Source organism: Gopherus evgoodei, chromosome 4 (genome assembly GCF_007399415.2).
Source record: "Gopherus evgoodei ecotype Sinaloan lineage chromosome 4, rGopEvg1_v1.p, whole genome shotgun sequence".
Lineage (NCBI taxonomy): Eukaryota > Metazoa > Chordata > Testudines > Testudinidae > Gopherus > Gopherus evgoodei.
Genome location: NC_044325.1, coordinates 128,160,736 through 128,183,948, shown reverse-complemented (window position 1 = coordinate 128,183,948; position 23,213 = coordinate 128,160,736). Strand labels below are relative to the sequence as shown.

The 23,213-nt window shown below is 45.7% G+C and overlaps 1 protein-coding gene across 2 annotated transcripts in view; it reads left to right on the top strand.

Moving 5' to 3' along the window:
• KDM2A (lysine demethylase 2A) overlaps positions 1–23,213 on the top strand; it is a 75,984-nt gene that overhangs the window by 15,506 nt on the left and 37,265 nt on the right. Inside the window, exons 2-3 of one of the 2 annotated variants that reach the window (XM_030561040.1) lie at positions 18,184–18,290; positions 21,912–22,050. In XM_030561040.1, the coding sequence (XP_030416900.1) occupies positions 21,921–22,050 (130 nt within the window). In that variant the 5' untranslated portion in view covers positions 18,184–18,290; positions 21,912–21,920. The remainder of the gene's footprint in view (positions 1–18,183; positions 18,291–21,911; positions 22,051–23,213) is intronic. The other variant, XM_030561039.1, reaches the window with a different exon arrangement.

Genomic DNA, 23,213 nt, shown 5'->3' with positions numbered 1-23,213 from the left:
TTTCACCAACATCCACGTGGGATGGCCAGGAAGGGTTCACGACGCACGTGTCTTCAGGAGCACTACACTGTTTAAACGGCTGCAGCAAGGGACCTACTTCCCTGACCAGAGAATAACAGTTGGAGATGTCCAAATGCCTATAGTTATCCTTGGGGACCTAGCCTACCCCTTGATGCCCTGGCTAATGAAGCCATACACAGGCAGCCTTGACAGTGCTCAGGAGTTGTTTAATTACAGGCTGAGCAAGTGCAGAATGGTGGTAGAATGTGCATTTGGCAGGCTTAAGGCGAGATGGCGAACGCTTCTTACTCGCTCAGATCTTAGCCAAACCAATATCCCCTTTGTTATTGCTGCTTGCTGTGTGCTCCACAATCTCTGTGAGAGCAAGGGGGAGGCCTTTATAGTGGGGTGGGAGACTGAGGTAAACCACCTGGTCCCTGATTATGCACAGCCAGACACCAGGGCAATTAGAAGATCACACCAGGATGCTGTGCGCATCAGAGAAGCACTAAAAAGTAGCTTCCTCATGGGCCAGGGTACAGTTTGAATGCTGATTTTCCTTTCAATTGATTGCTGCCCTCCCCGTCTATGCGGTGTTGCTGCTGCAAGATACTTTCCCTGCAGCATTACTCAATTGCGTGCTTAGGTTACTTGCGAGAGCTGTCCATTGGAAAACATATAATTCTATATTTCCCAATTATTACCTACCTCCACCATTAGCTGCTTCCGTCTGCTGCTGGCACTGTACCTGCAACCTCCCTTAACTGCTTTTTTATTGAAAAATAAAGTCACTATTATTTGTTAAAAGAATTGTGCTCTTTATTTAAAATCAGACCCTTTCATCAATCAAGCATCATGCTTGTTGTTACAATACTGTGCATGAAATTTCATAACCCAGCGTTCCATGGGGGACGGAGCGAGGGAGGTTTGGAGGAAGGGCAAGGGAGGTTGGAAAGAAGAAAGTGCATCAGAGAAGACAGAACAGGAATTCTCATGGACCAGGGTACGGTATGGCTGCTTTCTTTGTTTTCCCTTTATTACCCATATCCCCAATTGTCAAATCCTGATGCTGATAACTAGCTTCCGTGCAGCTTTCCAAAGCTGCTTGCTTTACTTCATTACCAAGCTACTGTCACACTGCCTTAATAGCATGACCTGAGAGTAAAAAGAGGCAAAGGTGCCATGGGAGAAGTTTGGATCATTAAAGGAGGGAAAAAACAGGACACAAAGGCCTTTTTAATTTAATGAAAGCCTTCTGGTTGGAGTGTCCGCAGCGGTGGAGGGGGCTGGTGCAGAGAGCCTTCCCCCACGCGTTCTTACACGCCTGGTTCTGGAAGGTGTGGGACAGGGTGAGTACTGAGGGAGGTTATACACGGGCTGTAGGGGCATTCTGAAACCACGGAGCTCTTGCAGCATATCGCGGAGGATGTCAGTCTGATCACAAAGAAGATCCACAGTTGCTGCTCGCCAGCGCTGATCTTCCTGCCACCTAACATCATTTTTGGCGTCCCTCCTGTCTTCGCGTTGGTCCCTCCTGTCTTCGCGTTGACTGGCAGCCTCCCTGTACTTTGCGACCAATTGTTTCCAGTCCCCCTGCTGAGCTCTCTCTGTACGGGTTACTGCCATAATTTCGGTGAACATGTCCTCACGCGTCCTCCTTTTCCTCAGTCTTCTTATGATACCCCCCCCACGTAGAGGAGAAGCGAGAGGGAGGCTGGAGAAATGTGCAGCTGTGTGTGTGTGCGGGGGGGGGATTGGAAAGAGTGATAAAAGAATCATAAGAGACACATTTCACACAGCAATGCATACAGTCTTTCTCCTCACTGACCTGTGCCTGTTATCGAACCTTGAACATGTTACTTTACCACAAGGTCGCCTTAGGATTCCTTTAATACTTATTGCTTGTCGCTGAGGACAAAGATTTCTGCTCAGACGCAGGTCAGGGGAGCACACAGACCGTGTCCCGAGAAAATGGTAAGTTAATAATGGCTAGTAATCCCTGTAGTAGATTGTACTGGTAATCAAGTTGGTCTCCTTTCCCGGTTTGATCTCGCGTTCCCCGAGCAAGCAGGTCTCCTTCCCTGCGGTTTGCTGGGTGGTTCGGGGAACGCGAGAGCAAACCGCGGCGAAGCTGGTCTCCTTTCCCGGTTTGCTCTCCGTTCCCCGAACAAGCAGGATGAATCCGCCCTGTTACAATGGAGACTTTTCCAAAAACCACCTCATGGGTCACTGTTTTAGAAAAGGTTTTTAATCTGCTTGGTCAGTGACTCTAAGTACAGGTAGTGATTTGAAGCACCCAGTAAAAAAGGCTTACATTAAACCGAAACTTTTATTAAAAAAAATTACACTCACCAGAGTCCCTCAGCTTCATTTTCTGGAATACTGCCTTGAGATGGCTGGCAGGGAACCTCAGTAAGGGTGAGGAAAAGATTCTGGCTGTTTGAGGGGATAAAATGCTCTGTGCTCTCTGCTGGAGCCTCCTCCTCTTGGTCCTCATCATACTGATCATCGCCATCAAATAAATCTTCCGTAGTGGCAGGAATCACGACGCCCACCTCTGAATCCACAGACAAGGGGGGGGTTCGTCATTGCGCTGTTCCCCAATATTGCGTTAAGCTCGTCGTAGAACCGGCATGTTTTGGGGGCAGAGCCTGACCTGCCCTTTGCTGCTTTGGTCTTCTGATACGCCTGTCTGAGCTCTTTCACTTTCACTCGGCACTGTAACGAGTCCCTGGTATGTCCCCTCTCCCGCATGGCATTAGAAATTTTTTCAAAGGTTTTCTCATTTCGTCTGCTTGAGCGCAGTTCTGAAAGCACCGACTCTTCTTCCCATACAGCTATCAGATCCTGTAACTCCTGTGTGCTCCATGCTGGAGCTCTTTTCCTATTTTCAGGAGACTGCATTCTTCTCTCTGCTGCTGAGAGCTCCACGCTGTGCAAGCAGGAAATGGAATTTCAAAGTTCCCGGGGCTTTTCCTGTTTACCTGGCCAGCAGTAGAGTACCTTTACCTGTGTAGAGCGGCCACTAGAGCACTGTGGGATACGTCCCGGAGGCCATTAACTTCGATGGCCGTCCACACTATCATAAAATCGATTTTAAGAAATCGATTTTGGGTTTACTCCTCTCGTTTAGATGGAGTTCCAAAATCGATTTTAGGGACCCTTAAAATCGATTTTATGCACTCTGTAGTGTGGACGGTTACAGCTTTAAATCGATTTAAAGCTGTTTAAATCGATTTAAAGCTCTAGTCTGGACCTGCCCTTAGAGAGGACTATACCTGTTCAACTTCTGTGCAGGTGTTCCCTAAAAAGAGAACTGAATAAGGGCAGCGTTTGTGTCTTTATGCTCTGCTTGTCTCTGTTACTGTAGAAACAGTACAGGCAGTAAACAGTGTGAGCGCTCTGTGCAGGGACTCTGAATCTCAGTGGAGGCTCCAGGAGCTTAACTAAAACAAACTGGACTGAAGTATGGTGATATGAAATGTGCTACAGGTTACAGTATGGCAAAGGTTTGGTAGTAACCTCACCTCAGTCCCTGGAAAAATCATGGAGCAGGTCCTCAAGGAATCAATTCTGAAGCACTTAGAGGAGAGGAAAGTGATCAGGAACAGTCAGCATGGATTCATCAAGGGCAAGTCATGCCTGACTAACCTAATTGCCTTCTATGAGGAGATAACTGGGTCTGTGGATGAGGGGAAAGCAGTGGACGTGCTATTCCTTGACTGTAGCAAAGCTTTTGATATGGTCTCCCACAGTATTCTTGCCAGCAAGTTAAAGTAGTATGGGCTGGATGAATGGACTATAAGGTGGATAGAAAGCTGGCTAGATCATCGGGCTCAACGGGTAGTGATTAACGGCTCCATGTCTAGTTGTTAACTGGTTTCAAGCTAAGTGCCCCAAGGGTCGGTCCTGGGGCCGGTTTTGTTCAGTATCTTCACTAATGATCTGGAGGATGGCGTGGACTGCATTCTCAGCGAGTTTGCAGACAGCACTAAACTTGGAGGAGTGATAGATATGCTGGAGGGTAGGGATAGGGTACAGAGGGACCTAGACAAATTAGAGGACTGGTCCCAAAGAAATCTGATGAGGTTCAACAAGGACAATTGCAGAGTCCTGCATTTAGGACAGAAGAATCCCATTCACTGTTACAGACTAGGGACCGAATGGCTAGGAAGCAGTTCTGCAGAAAAGGACCTAGGGGTTACAGTGGACGAGAAGCTGGATATGAGTCAGTGTGCCCTTGTTGCCAAGATGGCTAATGGCATTTTGGGCTGTATAAGTAGGGGCATTGCCAGCAGATCGAGGGATGTGATCATTCCCCTCTATTTGACATTGGTGAGGCCTCATCTGGAGTACTGTATCCAGTTTTGGGCCCCACCCTACAAGAAGGATGTGGAAAAATTGGAAAGAGTCCAGCGGAGGGCAACAAAAATGATTAGGGGGCCTGGAGCACATGACTTAGGAGGAGAGGCTGAGGGAACAGGGATTGTTTAATTTGCAGAAGAGAAGAATGAGGGTGATTTGATAGCTGCTTTCAAAGGGGTTCCAAAGAGGATGGATCTAGACTATTCTCAGTGGTAGTAGATGACAGAACAAGGAGTAATGGTCTGAAGTTGCAGTGGGGGAGGTTTAAGTTGGATATTAGGAAAAATGTTTTCACTCAGAGCGGTGAAGCATTGGAATGGGTTACCTAGGGAGGTGGTGGAATCTCCTTAAGGTCAGGCTTGGTAAAGCCCTGGCTGGGATGATTTAGTTGGGAATTGGTCCTGCTTTGAGCAGAAGGTTGGACTAGATGACCTCCTGAGGTCCCTTCCAACGCTGATATTCTATGATTCTAAATAACAGTTCTGTCAGACACAGGTTCTTTAAACTGAATAGAAGTTTTAAGGAGAGATGTCTGTCTTTGTTACACATCTGCACAAGTTGTGCATCAGGGAGGATGCAGAATTCAGGCTCTCTTCACTGCCAAAATAGGTAGTTATCATGCTGTTAAAAAACGAATGCATGTTAGCTATCCCACTATAAAATCCTAATGGAGAGAGATGCAGGCAGGTTTTACTGTGACATAGCTAAGCAAGGCCAGTACTAATACTTCACCCAGCTGTATCACAATAAAAGCTATCTGTGCCTTATCCCCACTAGGATTTTGCAGCAGAGTAGCTTACACCCTTTTTTTTTTTTTGATGGTGAAGAGGCAGCCTCACAGTGGGTATGTCTGCAGTGCAATTAAACACCTGCAGCTGGCCCAGGTCAGCAGACTTGGGCTTTTGAGGCTGTAAAATTGCAGAGTAGCTGTCTAGGCTTGGTCCTGAGCCTGGGCTCTGGGGCCCCGTGAGAGGGGAGAGGGTCCCAGGGCTTGGGCTCAAGCCTAAGCATCTACACTGCAGTTTTACAGCCCCATAGCCCAACTTCCATGAGCCCGAGTCAGCTGACCTGGGCCAGCCACAGGTGTTTAATTGCTGTATAGACATGCACAGTGTGATAAATGCCTGTGGTTTTTACTGCTGCTGATCCTAAAGACTGGGTACAGACTGGAGAAATTGTACTGTTTTTACTCAACAGCCAGCCTCCTGAGGGTTTGGGAGAAGAGGAGAAGTACAAGGTCCTAAGCAACAGATTTGGAAGCTGCTGAATTTAACTGTTTGACTAGAATGAATCATCATCATGCCCCACTTTCCTTTATTCTCACGCAGTCTCATGCAATCCTTCCTCCCTGCAGCTAGCTTCTGATGTATGTGCTTCTGGGAGTCAAGTGCAGGAGCTAGCATTGGAAAGTTTTAGCAGCTGTAAGTAGAGAGGAGAGGGCTGAGAAGTGTGTAGCTTGAGTATTCAACTACCCTAACTTCTCTAGCATGTTTCACCTGAGTGTTTCCAAGTGCTTTATAAATGCTCGCTAATCTGCTTAATACCCTTGTGAAGTAACAAAGAGATGTATAGTGAATGCTTCACCTAAAGATAAAATGCAACTACTTCTGTGATGGAACATGACAACTACACAGTAACACTACTCATAAGGCAATGTGTGTGAGATTCTCATTCTACATGGGAAGAAGCTGAAGGGCTCCAACTTCATGAGTGTAACTAGCCATGTTCATTGAATTTGAATTTGACAAGGACACTGAGGTTAGTTCCCCTACTTCAGTTAAAAAGCACCATGGATGGGCCCTGTAAGCAGATGTGGTAAGGGCCTTGGGATGTCTTATCTAATGGATGGCATTGATTTGGAGGGAACGGCCACCCAAATTTTCCCATACTGTTGACATCTTTCAACATCTGCTGTCCAAGTACTGTCCTGGTCCAGCCTTGTCTAGCTTGTGAGATTTGAGAGCATTGCAACTTAGTTATCAAAGTGTCATGAGAGAGGACAGGCAGAGAGTAATTTAAGCTTACACATTTGTACTTCCCTTCTGGTTTATTTGGAGAAGTCTGTCTGATCACTGTTAAGGTGCTTTGTCACCAGTACAGAATAAGAGCCAACAAAGATACATGCTGTTGATTGGGTCTAGTGGGTAGTGCATATACTGGGGGCACTCGGGGACCGTAGTGATGCAAAGCTTCAGTGAGTCCTCGTCTAAGTCTGAGAAATTCAGCATGGATGCTATATCTTAACTCCAATATGCTGTCACTCATAGACATTCTTGTTTGACAGTCTGGTTTCTCAGCCCTTGTATGGTAGCACTGCCAATGAATATTTAACTACTAGACTAGGCTGAAGCACACAGGTGGGGTATTAAAAGGTTGTGTTACCTGTCCTGTTACTAGAGGACATCATCTCCAGGGCAGTCTTTCATAGTTTACTTAAACTTAAGCTGTCAAATGTAAGCAAAGGCCAAAAAAAAGCTTCACAGTAAAGGGAGTAGGTTTCCGTGAGTGAGTGACTGTTCTTATTTCCATAGGCAGAATATTGTTTCTGAAGTGATAAGCCAGTCAGGAACATGGGCGACATTATGGAAGAGGGGGAAAAAGTACAATGCAACCAGCAGCTTGTGCAGAGGATGGCACTGCCACGTTGCTTGTTGGGAACAGCATTCCCGTGTCAGAGGCAGCAGCCAAGAACCTGTCTTTGACCTGGCCAAAAGCCCACCATGGGTCCTAGAGTTAAACAGTGTTGCCCATCAGTACACATTGTGTAAACAGCTGCTGAAGTCTTCTTCAGCCTGTGAGTACTGAAGAGCCTGACTGGATGCCCCTCCCCCTGAATTGTCCAGCTATTCCTTGGCACTATCAGCTATAACTCCCCCAGAAAACATACAAACCATATACTCTCCTCCCCACTTGCTCTGAAACTGTGCCAGCTCTGCTTATGATAGGAAGCCCTCCTGGAACTTTAAACCCTGGAAGGTCTCCAGATTTTGACTAGATTCCTGCTAAATCATGAGCCTGGCTTTTGAGTCTGTCCTATTCTGGATAAACACCTAATGTATGAAATATCAGTTAGCTTGTATAGGGCTTTGAAAGCATAAAGCAATAAGTAGTAGTATTAGACTTTGTGAAAAATCTACTAGATTAGTTCTAGGGTTCTTCATGTGAAACCAGCCAGTCACTGTTAATTTAATACAGCTTTCTTTCCAGAAACCCTTCTTTGGAGCATGGGTTGTGCAGTACTACTAAAATTAGCCACCTGTCTTTCCCAGTGTCAAGCTGCACTCGAGATTAAGGTCAGCATTCAGATCTATGCAGTAGTTGGCAGAGTGTATCTAGGGTCACTTGTATGGAGGGTTGCATGATTTATTATGGTAAGGTTTGAAACTTTGAAGTTGGACAGAGGTAGCACAACACTACTGTATTAATAAATTCACTCAAGGGTCCAGCTGTTTTGGTTGAGCCAAATTGCCATGGGAAATCAGAATATTATTAATCTTACAACACAAAGTTCAGCTATATAAGGTCCTTCACACACCCTTTTGCAGCGAGAGACATAGTAGCACATGCCTTGCGGAATTGTGTGCAACTGTTCTTACAGCTAAGGAGGGAGAAGAAGAATAGAGATGAATTTCAGGAAAAGCAGAGCTGAAACAATAAAAGCTCTAGTGCTGGAAAGGATAAAGAGAGCTTGGACAACTATACTGTCCCCCTCCAAAGCTGGCAACACAAGATGTGGTGTTGATTGGACTCTAGAAGGCAGGTAATTCTGATCAAAGAATGGTGGGTGCAGGTAAATTGTGGAGGAGCTGAGGGAAGGGTTAGAGATGAGGGAAAATGGTCTTATGGTTAAGGTTAACTAAGACTTGGGAGATCTGGATTTAATTCTTGAAATGCCACAATTTTTGTGCAACCTTGAATAAGTTGCTTTAAACTCTGCCTCAGTTTCCTATTTTTATAGATAATACTACTTTCCCCCCCCAAATATATGTAGATTTAAAGTACTGTAAAAAGATCCAAATTTAGTCAGAATGGGGTGAAAATGAAGAAGTGAATAGGAGTGTGTGTGTATGTGGCTAATGAGGATGTTGCTTATGAGCAAAGCAACAGCTACTAGTTCTCATGCATGCTTACCTGTAAACATCATGTGAAGGTAGAGGTGTGATGTATAGGTAGAGGTGTGTGGTATATATGTGTAAGTTAGTTTTGCAGGAGAGAGTTCAGAAAAGTATGCACAAATTAATTAAAAATTTTGTGGAAAGGAGATATGAAGATTAGAGAAATGCAGACTGTCTGGATGTATGGGGAAGGAAGAGAGTAGTAGGGAAGTTCATGGAATAAGTTTGTGTAGAGTTTCAAACCAGGAGAGCTGTTCTCAACTGAAAGCAAAAGATAAGCTAGGGAAGGTAACATGGGGGGGAAAAGAGATGCATGTTGAGTGCTTGCTTCCTATGATGGAGAGAACTTGGGAGCAGCATTCTGGGCCTCCTGAAGTTTCAAGAGCAGAGATTTAGGAAGACCATGGAGGAAATTGCAACAAATAAGGCAGGAAGTGACTAAAGCACCGTGGTGTTCACTGGCTTCGTTCCTGAAACATGAGGTGGGTTGAGCAAGCTTGATCTGTTTTTAAATGTGACTTTGTATTTAAAAACACAATTCATAGTTTGTTTTGAAATCTGGATTTTCAATTCTCTTCCATGTTAGAGATGGGTCTAACACTTGGAAGACAGAAGTAGCCTGCAGAGGGGTGATGTGGGTATCAAAGGAAGTAGTGTCTGAAGAATTCCATTGTGCAGACAGGTGTAAGCCTCAGCCATGCCATCCTTAAGGAGATTAGATGGGAGGTGGAAGGATCAGCATGAGTAGGAAGAGCTACCGTTCTGTTATCTGTGTAGAAGTATGCTTTCCATTTCCTTGGAGTATATTACCTCCTAGGAATAAATGGGGAAGGGACATGTAAAAGATATCGAAGAGGTGACCACTGGCATCTGAGTGTTGGGATGAATGGAGAATAATGTGCAATTGTCATTATTTATCCTCCTCTGACGGATTCAAGCTTGGACTCTGCTGCAGTGAGAGCTGCTTTGTTGGGCTTCAGTCCAGACCCTCATTACATGAGCTCTCATTAGTATGAAGAACACTCAGATACTATTGTGCTAACATAACTGAAATACTTTTACACCTATCCTCACTTGGTGCTGAGCTCTGTTAAATGTCAAGGTAATGTGGCAGCTATAGGCAACATGCCTAACTAGTGAAGTTCTCTTGCTCCCTAGTCATTGAAAGCTCTTTGGTGTATGGTTTCTACAATATATATGTATAGAGTGTCTTAGGTCTGGGGGCATCTTATGCATCTCAAGCTGCCTGTTGTGCTAGCACAAGGTACTTGGATACCTTTGGAGGCCATGATGCATATCAGTCTCCTGAAACTAAGAGCAGTCAGACAGACCTACAATGCATTCCTCCCATTCACATGATCCTGTCATGTCAGGAAAATATAAGGAACATGATCTTTCATCTTCTATGTAAACAAAAGGGGAAAATCCCTCCCAGTGTGCATAGAGATGAGCAACTTATGGCACAGGTGTATCCAGAGCCACCTCAATTTCTTTGACATACCTCCCAGGCACTCAGAACTGATTGGCAGACTACCTCATCAGGCATTTTGCCATGGATAACAAGTGGGAGTTGGAGAATTCAGTGTTGAACAATGTATTCACTCAGTGTAGTACATCATCTTGGACCTGTTTATGAACAATAAATTATCTTGTATTATTTCAGAGAAACATGGAGTCAGGACTCCAGGGGCAATGCTCTTCTACCATACTGGACAGACCACTTGAAGTATGCTTTCCCTTCCATCCCACTATGACCCCAGGTTCTATGGAAGATTTGTCACCATGAAGCATGAGTCATTCTCAATGCACTCTATTGGCACAGACAATGCTGATTTCCAGACATTCTACAAATGTCAACTTGTTAACCCATCTGCATTCAATCCTTATGAGACCTGCTAACTCAAGAGTCATGGAATCAGACATCCCAACCCAACTCACTTCACTCACAGCTAGGTCTGAAGCCCATCCTAATATTGAGTGTGTTCATGTTCAGTGGCCATTCAAACTCTTCTTAATTACAGCAGGAAAGACTACCAGAAAATGTTGTTTGCAATGTTGTAGCCTTGTTGGTCATAGGGTGTTAAAAAAACAAGGTGGGTGAGGTGATATATTCTGTTGGACCAACTTCTGCTGTTGAAAGAGGCAAGCTTTTGAGCTGCATGGAGCTATTCTTCAGGTTGGAGAAAGATATTTGAGTTTCCTGGACCTGAAGAAGAGCTCTATGTAGTTGAAAAGCCTGCCTCTTTTACCAACAGAAGTAGGTCCAATAGAATATATTACTTCACCTACCTTTTCTCTCTGCCAGAAAATGTTATCTAGCCAAATTGAGGTGTTTCTTTACCTGTTGCAACAGAGCCAGTTATCAAGGGCAGCAGGTATTCCTGCTATTTTATACTACCTCCTCCCTCTCAAAATGTTGGGTCTTTTTATTAGGTCACTGCAGCTTCACCTAGCAACAATCAGTGTATTCCCTCCTCCACTAGATGGCTATTCTACTTTTTACTCATCCAGTAACAGCCAGATTCCTAAAGAGTAGGACTGACTTCCCACCAGTAGTGAAGCCACTACCACAATGGAACCTCCATCTTGTCCTTTCAAACCATTGCCCATGTGCTTCATGCTCCACTTGTCTTTGAAGGTCACCTTCTTGGTCAATATTTACATCAGCCAGGAGGGTGGGTGAGCTGGATGCCCTCGTGGCTGACCCGACATACACTGCATTTCATAAAGAGAAGGAATCCATTTGCCTCCACCTGAAATTCATCCTGAAGGTAACTTCCAAGTTCCACATAAACCAGTGAGTTGACTGGTTTATCTTCCCTGAAGCCTCATACCTCAAGTGAGGAGAAGAGACTTCATTCAGCATCAGATGAGCATTCACTTTCTACCTGCAAAGAACAAAGCTATTTAGAAAATCACGTGAATAATTTTTGCTATGGGAGAGCAAGCAGTGGGACAAGTAATGTCTGCTCAGAGACTAAGTTGGTTTCTGACTTAAGTTCCTTGCTATCGGTTGGGTCATCTCCCTCCTCTTGGACCAGGTGAGGGACCTTTCCACTATAGCAGTAGTTTTCAACCTCTTTTCATTTGTGGACCCCTAAAAATTTTTTTGAATGGAGGTGTGGACCACTTTGGAAATCTTAGACATGTTCTGCAGAACCCAACTAGAGCACAGGCAACCTCAGTAGCAACTCTTTAGGAAGTGCCTATGCAGGACATTTGTACAGCAGCAACCTGGAATTCCATTCATGCTTTCACTAAGCATTTCACTTTGGTTCAAGTCTCTTCTCCTGATACAGCCTTTGGAATGGCAATATTACAAACATCTATATGGCTGGCATCCTTGCACTCCCCTCCTCCTATTTGAATACTGCTTTCCAGCCACCCATACATGGAATAACTAGAGGGACCAGCACTCGAAGAAGAAATGGAGGTTACGTGCCTGTAACTGGAAATTCTTTGGGGTGTGTGGTCTCTCTTTGTATTCTGCTACCCATTCTCCTGCCCCTCTGCTTCAGACCATGACTGGATTCATGGTAGAGAAGGACCTGGAGAGGTGGTGGGTCTGCACCTCCCTCTGTGCTCTCAGTGCTGGGCATGAGGAGATCCAGGACACAGGTGTGAACCAACAGACACTATTTGCTAGTTTTTTCTGGTCTCAGGCATGTGATGCGCTTGCATACCCACAGGTAGGGGTCACAAATGTCAAAGAACTTCCCATTACAAGTAACTTTTCAATTATTTACTCACATGCAGGTCTCCTGTTTTACTGCAGCACTCCCTGCTATTCCAGTCCTTTGCCGTCCTTGAGTAATGGTTGCTAGTTATCCTAAATAGCTGTGCTTGTTGCTGCAGACTGCTTCAGAAACTAAGCTCCTGTAGCTAATCATGTCACTTGCGACCAAAGTTGAATTTCAGCCTCAGCCTCTTGAAGCAGAAGGCTCAGATTTGACTTGATATGCCTCAGATCAAGTCCATTTTATTACCTACATTTGTATAGCTCAGGGGTTGGCAACCTATGGCACGCGTGCCAAACATGGCACATGAGCCAGTTTTGAGCAGCACGCAGCTCATAGACTCATAGGTCAGAAGGGACCAATCTGATCATCTAGTCTGACCTCCTGCACAAGGCAGGCCACAGAAACCCACCTGTCCAATTTTATAACAACCCCTATCCCAGGACCGAGTTATTGAAATCCTCAAAATTGGTTTGAAGACCTCAAGCTGCAGAGAAACCACCAGCAAGCGACCTGTGCCCCACGCTGCAGGGGAAGGCGAAAAACCTCCAGGGCCCCTGCCAATCCGCCCTGGAGGAAAATTCCTTCCCGACCCCAAATATGGTGATCAGCTAAACCCTGAGCATGTGGGCAAGAGTCACCAGCCAGCACCCAAGAAGGAATTCTCTGCAGTAACTCAGTTCCCATTCCATCCAACATCTCCCCGCAGACCATTGAGCAGACCTATCTGGTGGTAATCCAAGATCAATTGCCCAAATTAACGATCCTATCATAACATCCCCTCCATATACTTATCAAGCTTTGTCTTAAAGCCAGGAAAGTCTTTTGCCCCCACTACTTCCCTCGGAAGGCTGTTCCAGAACTTCACTCCCCTAATGGTTAGAAACCTTCATCTAATTTCAAGTCTAAACTTCCTAATATCCAGTTTATATCCATTCGTCCTCGTGCCTACATTAGTACTAAACTTAAATAATTCCTCTCCCTCCCTAACGTTAACCCCCCTGATACATTTATATAGAGCAAGCATATCCCCCCGCAGCCTTCTTTTGGCCAGGCTAAACAAGCCAAGCTCTTTGTCTCCTTTCATAAGGCAGTTTTTCCATTCCTCGGATCATCCTTGTAGCCCGTCTCTGAACCTGTTCCAGTTTGAATTCATCCTTCTTGAACATGGGACACCAGAACTGTACACAGTATTCCAGATGTGGTCTCACCAACGCCTTGTATAACGGTACTAACACCTCCTTATCCTTGCAGGAAATACCCCGCCTGATGCATCCCAAAATCGCATTTGCTTTTTTAACAGCCGTATCACATTGGCGACTCATAGTCATCCTGCTATCAACCAGTACCCCAAGGTCCTTCTCCTCCTCCGTCGCTTCCAACTGATGCGCCCCCAACGTATATCCAAAATTCTTATTATTAATTCCTAAATGCATAACCTTGCACTTTTCACTATTGTATTTCATCCTATTTCTATTACTCCAGTTTACAAGGTGGTTCAGATCTTCCTGAATAGTATCCCTGTCCTTCTCCGTGTTAGCAATACCCCCCAGCTTCGTGTCATCCGCAAACTTTATTAGCACATTCCCACTCTTTGTGCCAAGGTCAGTAATAAAAAGGTTAAATAAGATCGGTCTCAAAACCGATCCTTGAGGGACTCCACTAGTGACCTCCTTCCAGCCTGACAATTCACCTTTCAATACGACCCTCTGGAGTCTCCCCTTTAACCAGTTCCTTATCCACCTTACAACTTTCATATTCATTCCCATCTTTTCCAATTTGACTAACAGTTCCCTGTGCGGAACCGTGTCGAACGCCTTACTGAAATCTAGGTAAATTATATCTACCGCATTTCCTTTATCTAAGTAATCCGTCACCTTCTCAAAGAAGGAGATCAGATTGGTTTGACACGATCTACCTTTACTAAATCCGTGTTGCAATTCGTCCCAATTACCATTGACCTCTATGTCCTTAACTACTTTCTCCCTTAAAATTTTTTCCAAGACCTTGCATACTACAGACGTCAAGCTATCAGGCCTATAATTACCCGGATCACTTTTATTCCCTTTCTTAAAAATAGGAACTACATTAGCAATCCTCCAGTCATACGGCACAACCCCCGAGTTTATCGATTGCTTAAAAATTCTCGCTAACGGGCTCGCAATTTCACGCGCCAGTTCCTTTAATATCCTCGGATGGAGATTGTCTGGGCCCTCCGACTTCGTCCCATCGAGCTATTCAAGTACAGCCTCTACCTCAGTTGCGGTAATATCCACTTCCATATCCACATTCCCGTTTATCATCCCTCCATCATCGCAAGGTTCCTCACTAGTCTTATTAAAAACTGAAGCAAAGTACTTGTTTAGATGTTGGGCCATGCCTAGGTTATCCTTAACCTCCATTCCATCCTCAGTGTATAGCGGCCCCACTTCTTCTTTCTTTGTTTTCTTCTTATTTATGTGGCTGTAGAACCTTTTACTATTGGTTTTGATTCCCTTCGCAAGGTCCAGTTCAATGCGGCTTTTACCCTTCCTCACTTTATCCCTACATGTTCTGACCTCACCAAGGTAGCTTTCCTTACTGATCCTGCCTTTTTTTCACTCCCTGTAAGCTTTCTGCTTTTGTCTAATCCCCTCTCTGAGTTGCTTGCTCATCCAGTTTGGCCTACAACTCTTGTCCATGGTTTTTTTTCCCCTTTCTCGGGATGCAGGCTTCCGACAGTCTCCGCAGCTGCGACTTAAAGTAATTCCAGGCCTCCTCCGCATTTAAATCCACTAATTCCTCAGTCCAATCCACTTCCCTAACTAATTTCCTTAACTCTTTAAAATTAGCCCTCGAGAAGTCAAAAACCCTAATCCCAGATCTACATTTGTTTATCCTTCCATCTAGTTTGAACTGAATCAGCTCATGATCACTCGAACCAAGGTTGTCCCCTACCACCATTTCTTCTACGAGGTCCTCACTGCTCACCAACACCAAATCTAAAATGGCATCTCCTCTCGTAGGTACTTCAACTACTTGATGAAGAAATCCATCCGCTATCACATCCAGAAAAATCTGACCCCTATTATTCTTGCAAGTACTCGTCCTCCAGTCTATATCCGGGAAGTTGAAGTCCCCCATAATCAGACATTTCCCCTTTGTGTTTACTTCATTAAAGACATTAAAGAGGTCTCTATCCATATCCCAATCCGATCCTGGCGGTCTGTAGCACACTCCAAGCACTATCTCAGGGGAAGCTCTAGTTGCTTTTTTACCCAGTGTGATTTTCGCCCAGACAGACTGTCTTATCCATTCCATCGCTTCTTATTTCGCTGCCTGCTGTGGTCCCGGTTCCCAGCCTAACTCAGCCGCACCGGTCTCCCCTGCGGGGGCTGGAGGCAGAAGCTTGGTTCTGCGGCAGCCATGCTTCCTCCTCCCCCACTTCTTCCCTGAGCGTGGTGCTTTTCTGCCCCGTACCCTCTCCTTCCCTGCGCCAATCAGTTGATGGCCCTTGCGTGTGGGAGAGGGAAGAGTGGCAGCGTGTACACAGCTCCGTAGAGGAGGCAGAGAGGGGTAGGGATGGAGCCTTTGGGAAGGGGGTGTAACAGAGCACATCCCTTCCAGTCACCAGCCATGAGCTGCTCAGGGCAGGAGGCTGGGAGCACCTCTACGAGCTGAGCACCCCAGTCATTTTGCCCTGACAGCCCCCCACACACACTCAGCCTTCTGCCCTGCACGCCCCCCAGCCCTCTGCCCTGAACTCCGCCCACCCCAACACACACCCATCCCTCTGCCCTGCACCCCTGCCACACACCCAGCCTTCTGCCCTGCACCCCCCCACCACAGCCCTGACCCCTGAACCTCACCACCCCCCCTCCCTCCCAGTCTGGGGTCCCCGGGTCCTGGCCGCAGGCCCTGTGCAGCCCGCCACCGGCCTAGGTGAACAGAACCCCAGACTGGCAGCAAGCTGAGCAGGCTGGCTGTGTAAGGTCAGCATTTTAATTTAATTTTAAATGATGCTTCTTAAACATTTTGAAAACCTTGTTTACTTTACATACAATAGTTTAGTTATATAATATAGACTTTTATAGAAAGAGACCGTATAAAAACATTAAAATGTATTACCGGCACGCGAAGCCTTAATTTAGAGTGAATAAATGAAGACTCGGCACACCACTTCTGAAAGGTTGCTGACTGACCCCTTGTATAGCTTTATCTTGGAAGCCCTGAAACACCCTTCTTGTTTCTGGCATGGCAACCAGATTTTCCTTCTGTTAGGATTAGTTTGCAAGAAGCCTGTTTTTCCCAACACAGATGCCCCTGTGCCATTTTAATGTGTATCAGTTTGTGCCAGTAACTGCATTGTAGAAATGAGATCTTTCCAAAGCATTTGAAGTGGGCATTTCAGTAATCTGGGACTAGTGATGTATCTGGAGTTGGGCAGAGTGCAAGCCCAATGCAACCCACAATCTGACGCTGCAGTTTGCCTCGACCCTCCTGTTCTATATGTGGGTGTGGCCAATATACAGCATGCGAGGCTCGATAGTCTGCTTCAGTATGCACATCTTCTATTCAGATAGAGCATTGCATTATGGGAACTGGTGTCTCTTCAGTTTTTGTATTTAAAGGGATACTGTCAACTACTGATATAGTAACCCTACGTGTTACATGTAAGTAAAAAGTAATGCTAGGAGGAAGGCTTTGTTTTCTGGTAGGCCATTTGACAATACTTTGAGTAGTCAGCTTCCCTGTAGTCTGTTAATAAGGGGGAAACCACTAACACAAAAAATACCCTTAGTTAAACCCTCTCACAAGCAGGTTCATTCCAACACAGTGGTAAAATTATCAGAAGCCGCTGAAGTTTGCTCTGTTTCCACTGGTGCAGCTGAACTGTTGTGACTGCCACAGGATGCTATTTCTAAAATTTCCTACTATAGATAGGACCTCGATTTCTAATGTAACAAACCGAAGAGAACGTTTGAGTTTTCTTTAATATCATAAAGAAGGGGAAAGCATCAAGCCGAACTGACTTGGCTGCTGACATACAGAATCTTTAAACATAACTGTGAAAGACATCTTGAACACCATTACACTTTCTCTTCAGCCTAGGAATTATTTTAAAATAGCACTCCAGATCTCCAGTGTGGTTGTCTGACAAATAAAGCTGTCCCAATTTTTTCACTTTCAGTTTTGGGCTGGGTGTGCCCGGTCAGTATCCTTAAAATCTACAGCTATGCAGCTTTCCCAGCAAGTGAGCAGAAATGAAACTTCGTGTCTGGACTGGGTTTTGATTCTGTGTGACTGCCAGCCTATAGATCGGGGGTAGGCAGCCTATGGCACAGGTGCCGAAGGCAGCACGCGAGCTGATTTTTCCAGTGGCACTCACAATGCCTGGGTCCTGGCCACCGGTCCGGGAGGCTCTGCATTTTAATTTAATTTTAAATTAAGCTTCTTAAACATTTAAAAAACCTTATTTACTTTACATACAACAATAGTTTAGTTATATATTATAGATTTATAGAAAGAGACCACCTAAAAATGTTAAAATGTATTACTGGCATGCGGAACCTTAAATTAGATTGAATAAATGAAGACTCAGCACACCACTTCTGAAAGGTTGTCGACCCCTGCTATAGATACTTCCCTTGGCCTGCTTCACCCCTGCTATGTAGAGTGATTAACATTCTGGTTTTTCAGGAAAGTCCCATTTTTGTAAGGATCCTGGCAAATCATTCCCTCCCTTAGCTTGTGCAAAGGGCAGGGGTAGGGAGAGAACTGTAAAATAAATCCTTGGGGGGCAGGGAAAATGAGATGCTGTGCCAGTCCTGGTTCAGACTTCCATTGTAGAGATGTATCGTTATATTTGCGTTGGTGGTGGGGAGGGTGTATAATAGTCTCAGAACTTGTTTTCCAGTGATACGGTTACAGACTAGGATAACGCTTCACTTCTTGATCTGGGGCTTTCCTCTTTTTGACCCTCCCAGGGGACAAGAGCCAGATCCCAAGGGGTTAAAAGGAGCTGGTCTCTTTCACTTCCATCTTGCAGGAGGTGGCACGCTGCAAGTGTGCATCTTGCAATGAACACAATGTGGTAAGCCAGTCACTATTGCTTCTTCTGACTACTGTCAAATCCTAGCATTCCCTCCTGATGGGAGACTCCTGATGGGAGGTGGGATTACAAGGCTTGTCATTTACAGGGGAGTTGCATTTCTAAACATTTTAAGACTTGTGCAAAAAGCACAGCACTTTGCTGTGCAGTAGTGTAGCTCTGGCCTTGTCTTCTCTAAGGAGCTTCTTACCTGTTTTTTCAGCTGTGGTACAGCTGCACTGGTGCACAGCTTCCTAAAGTACATTAACTGCTAGTGTGGTCAGAAAATTTAGGCTTGAAGCAAACCTTTCCTGAATCAGCATACAGGCACTGTTTCTTGCCTCCTGAAATACTCTTTGTTACCAAACCTTGAGCTTACGACCACAGATGTTGTACCGTTATAGCTCAAAATCTTGGGCCAAAGTTGCATAGAATAGGACTCTTAATTGCTGTGTTTAACTGTTAGGTATGTGTGGATTCTGCCATGATCCAAAAAAAAAAAAAATTTAAGGCCAGAAGGGGCAATTATGATCATCTAGTCTGATCTGTATAACATAAGCTTTAGAAGTGCACCCAGTAACATGTGCATTAAGCTCATAGCTTCTGTTTGACCTGTAGCATATCTCTTAGAAAGATACCTGGCCTTTTAAAGATTTCAAGTGAACAAGAATCCAGCAATGAAGTTGAGAATTCAGTCTATTGGTCTTGTCCTACAAATACATCTAGGTGAATTGTTATTAAAAACAGTAGCGGAACTACTATGAGTATTCTCACTGGGGCTAATAATAGTAAGTGCTATTCCCAGTGGCTGGTGAGCAAAATATGGCTTTGAAACTGCAATATTAAAATTATTCAATATGACATCTTCATTTATAACGGTTAGTATTGAGACCCTAATTTGGCCATGTTTGTACACTGCTAACTATATAATAAAAATAGACTTCCTAAAGTCTTAATTTGTCCAAAAATGGCCTTACATGTAAACTGACTTTATCTTACAGTATTTTATTAAAAAAAAAAAATCAGACTTTTGTTGAATTAAGAATAATGTTCATGTTTGTAATCTGTTCTTGAAATGTGGCTTCTAAGACCGACATTATCTTTCACTGGAGTGGAACGCTTAACCATCTACAAACTATGCAAACAAGTTTGAGAACAAAATTTGTTGTAGAATATTTAGCTAGGTAATTTTTAAAACAATCATTCATAATTTGCGTGTTGTTGCGTGTCTTGCCGATAAGGTGGCTACACTCCTATTGCTTATACTAATGTGTTGGCTTTCATGAAAGCCAAGCTAAGTTAATGAGGTGTTATCAGTGAGTAAATTTTTCTCTGGCTGGATGGTAGAAAATACCTTATAAATTGATCAGTGATTTTGAGGATGCTGTTAGATCAAACTTGTAAATTACTTGCAAGTTGAGGTAGTCAAAATACAGTAAAAGCAGTGCTTTCTGGCAGTTTACCAAGCAGAAAGCTCTATAAACCAGCATTTCTGATCTTCAGTAGGATTGCCAGGAGTCCAGTTTTCAACCAGCCATTAAAAGTCTGCCTGCTGGCCCCACACCAACCATTCTGCATGGCTCCATGGAAATGACAACATATCCCTGCTGCTCCTAGGCAGAGGAACAGCGACGAGGGCTCCATGCACTGCCCCAAGTGCTGGCTCCGCAGCTCCCATTGGCTGGGAACGGGAGGCGGTGCTTGCAGGTGGAGGCAGCATGCAGAGCTGCCTGGCTGTGCCTCTGCCTAAGAGCAGCAGAGACATGTCACCGCTTTCAGGGACCTGCCCGAGGTGAGCGCCGCTTGGATCTGGCACCCTGAAACCCCTCCTGCCCCCCAACCCTCTGCCCAAAGCTTCCTCCCGCACCCAAACTCCCTCCCTTTTAGTTAACCGGAATTTTTGAGTTACAACCCCCCTATTTCCTGCCCTCTGACTGTCCTGACCTCATCCACCTCCCCACCCCCTGACAACTCCCTCCCCCTGAACTCCTCTGCCCTCTGACCACCCCGCCCCCTTACCGTGCTGCCTGGAGCAGCGGTGGCTGGCGGTGCTACAGCCGCGCTACCCGGCTGGAGCCAGCCACACCACTGCACAGCACAGAGCACTGGATCAGGCCAGGCTCTGCAACTGTGCTGCCTCAGGAGCTCAGGGCCCCACCACCCAGAGCATTGCACTGGCGGCACAGTGAGCTGAGGCTGCGGGGGAGGGGGAACAGCAGGGATGGGGCAGGGGGCTAGCCTCCCAGGCCAGGAGCTCAGGGGCTGGGCAGGAGGGTCCTGCATGCCGGATGTGGCCCATGGGCCATAGTTTGCCCACCTCTAGTCTAATTAGACAAGGCTGAAGGACAAGGGTGAAAGATACAACCTACAATGATAAGGGTGATGGTTGGCAAGTTAATTGTAGCTGCTTAATATTCTGGTTTTATGTTTATGATCTGGCTTTATAATGCATCATGTGGTCTGGGGAGACTGGAAAAGCTGGGGAGAGTGAAGCTGGCAGCAAAGAGAGTGTGAGGGATGGGGAAGGAGGTCAAGTAAAATGGCAAATTGAGTCCAGGATCTAAGCTAGTTGTTCTGATTACCACTTCTGGACAAAGAGATGATAGTGCCTCCTGCTGGGGGATTTGCATCTCCTGGGGTTTGCTCTTCCCATGCGAGTTACTGCTTTTACTCCCTTATTTCCCAGCTCACGTGGCTGGGATGGAAAGTCAGATCTGAACCTGTGGAGAGGTGCCCATGGATGAGCCTCAACACCTACCACCTATCCCACTTCCTTTGCTCCAGGTGCTGTAAACCTGTTTGCAGAGCACTGTGGTTTCAGAAGCATCTTTATACTGGTATCCCCTATTCTCTGTCTGTTACTACTCTTTTGTGCCAACAAGGCCGAAGATGAAAATGTGCCTGCATTCTGTATGCCCAGTGTAATCAATAATGTGGTAGGCCTGCTGGAATCTAAATGTACAAAAGACACAATTGTTTCCCACCTCAAGACAAAATACTGATGAGTTTGTAAAGCCCAGCTAATGTTCTTGGTGAAAATTGACAGAGACGGGGGCACTGGCCTCACTTCACATGAACCACTACCCCTTCCCTTCCTTGTGAGTTGAGATGTGGTCAACACATGGGGCTAGTGATTCTAATCCCATCTGTCCCCCATCTTGCCTAAAGTGCGCTTATAGGCAGCGAGGGGAACAAATATGGAGTTACAGCTACATGGTTTCTGGTAGTGGGGGCAGAGGTTGCTTAGCTGTTCTTTCTGTTGCATGGCCTGCATCCAGGGAACTGACCACAATAGTTGATGATTTTCCCTGAGCAAAAGGGACTGGGGAATAAATGAGTGCACCAGTTATCCAGTGGTTAGATGTCCCAGAAAAGTACCGGGACAACATGTTGACATGCTAACATGGCTGTTCCTCCTTTCTGCGAGGGTGGGGTGCTCCTTTCCAATGTAATACCAGTCAGGCAATGTGAGGCCCTCTGAAAACACAGGTTAGATGTTTTTGTGAAGCTGGAATGCATCCAGGTATCTAATTTGGGGTTATTGTGACGGTTGGAAAAGGAAGTTGGCTGGCTACTTCGCACTGTCTACAGCTGTTCTCATCCTCCTCTTTGTTCTCTCCGCAGCGTGGCACAATGAGGCGGCGCTATGAAGATGATGGCATATCTGATGATGAAATTGAAGGAAAGAGGACATTTGACTTGGAGGAGAAACTCTCCACCAACAAATTCAATGCCAACTTCGTCCTCTTTATGGAAGGCAAAGGTCTGTGCCCCCTCCACTGCCCACACCCACTCTACTGCAAAGTTTCTAGAGAGAAACACTGTAGGAAAAGTGCCCCTGTGAACAAACTGTCTGATCAGTGTGTGTCCTTCACAGTCCTCCCTACCACAGGAGTGAGGACTGTGAACTACTTACCTAGTGGGGGGTGGGTGGGTGGGTGTGTGTGTGTGTGTGGGAGGAGAGGAGCTCTTCCCCAGTGCTCAGGGCCTTAGAGGACAAAACTCACTGCTAAGTTCTTTAGCTGCCAATTGGATCAGTGGTGACACAAGTACTGGTATCTAAATCCAGAGATTCGCCTCTTCCTTTATTTTCTATCTCCTTCCTTCGCCCCTGGCCCCCCTGATATTTTGGGCCTTCTTACCCTTTGCTGTCTGTCTTGATTCTTTCTCTTCTCTGAGCTGCTCTGCTTTCCTAGCACATGCAGCAGAGTAACTGTGGCCTTTCAACCCCACCTCCCCAAAAAAACCTTGCTGTAGCCACTGTTAAGTGGCTTGGAGATGGAGTGGAACATGCTAAGTGAAGTCTCAGCTCTACCCCACACAGCTCTCTGGCCAATGAGCCAGCAGCTGGGAATTGAGTCCTAAGAATAGCTTTTGAAGCTGCTCCCTAGCAAACCTCCACCTGAAACATACTGAGTAAGAGAGGAGCTAGGTCCCTAATTTTGCATACCCAGGCGGGGTGGGGTAAAGAGAATTAGAGGGGCAAATGTAAGCTTGCATGTGACAGCTATAATTAAGGCTACATTATTGTCAAAAAGTCACGGAAGCCATGACTTCCAGAGACTGCCCTTACATTTTCTGCTTCAGCCCCTGGGTCTGCGGGACTGGAGCTAGCAGTCAGTGGGGCCCCGGCAGGGTTCCAGCAACAGGTGACAGCCTCTTCAGGGTCCCCCTGCAGGGTTCCAGCGACTGGGGACAGCCTTGCAGGGAGGTGAGGGGAGAGAACCCCGCAGCTCCCAGCCACCCAGTGGCAGGGGAAACCATGGAGCTGCAGTGGCAAAAGTCACAGACAAGTCATGGCTTCCACAAATGTTTGTTTATTGCCCCTCACCTGTCCGTGACTAAAAATAACCATGACAAAATTTTAGCCTTACTTATAATCACTGGGGATCCTAGAAATCCATTTGCCATGAGAAAACATGGAAT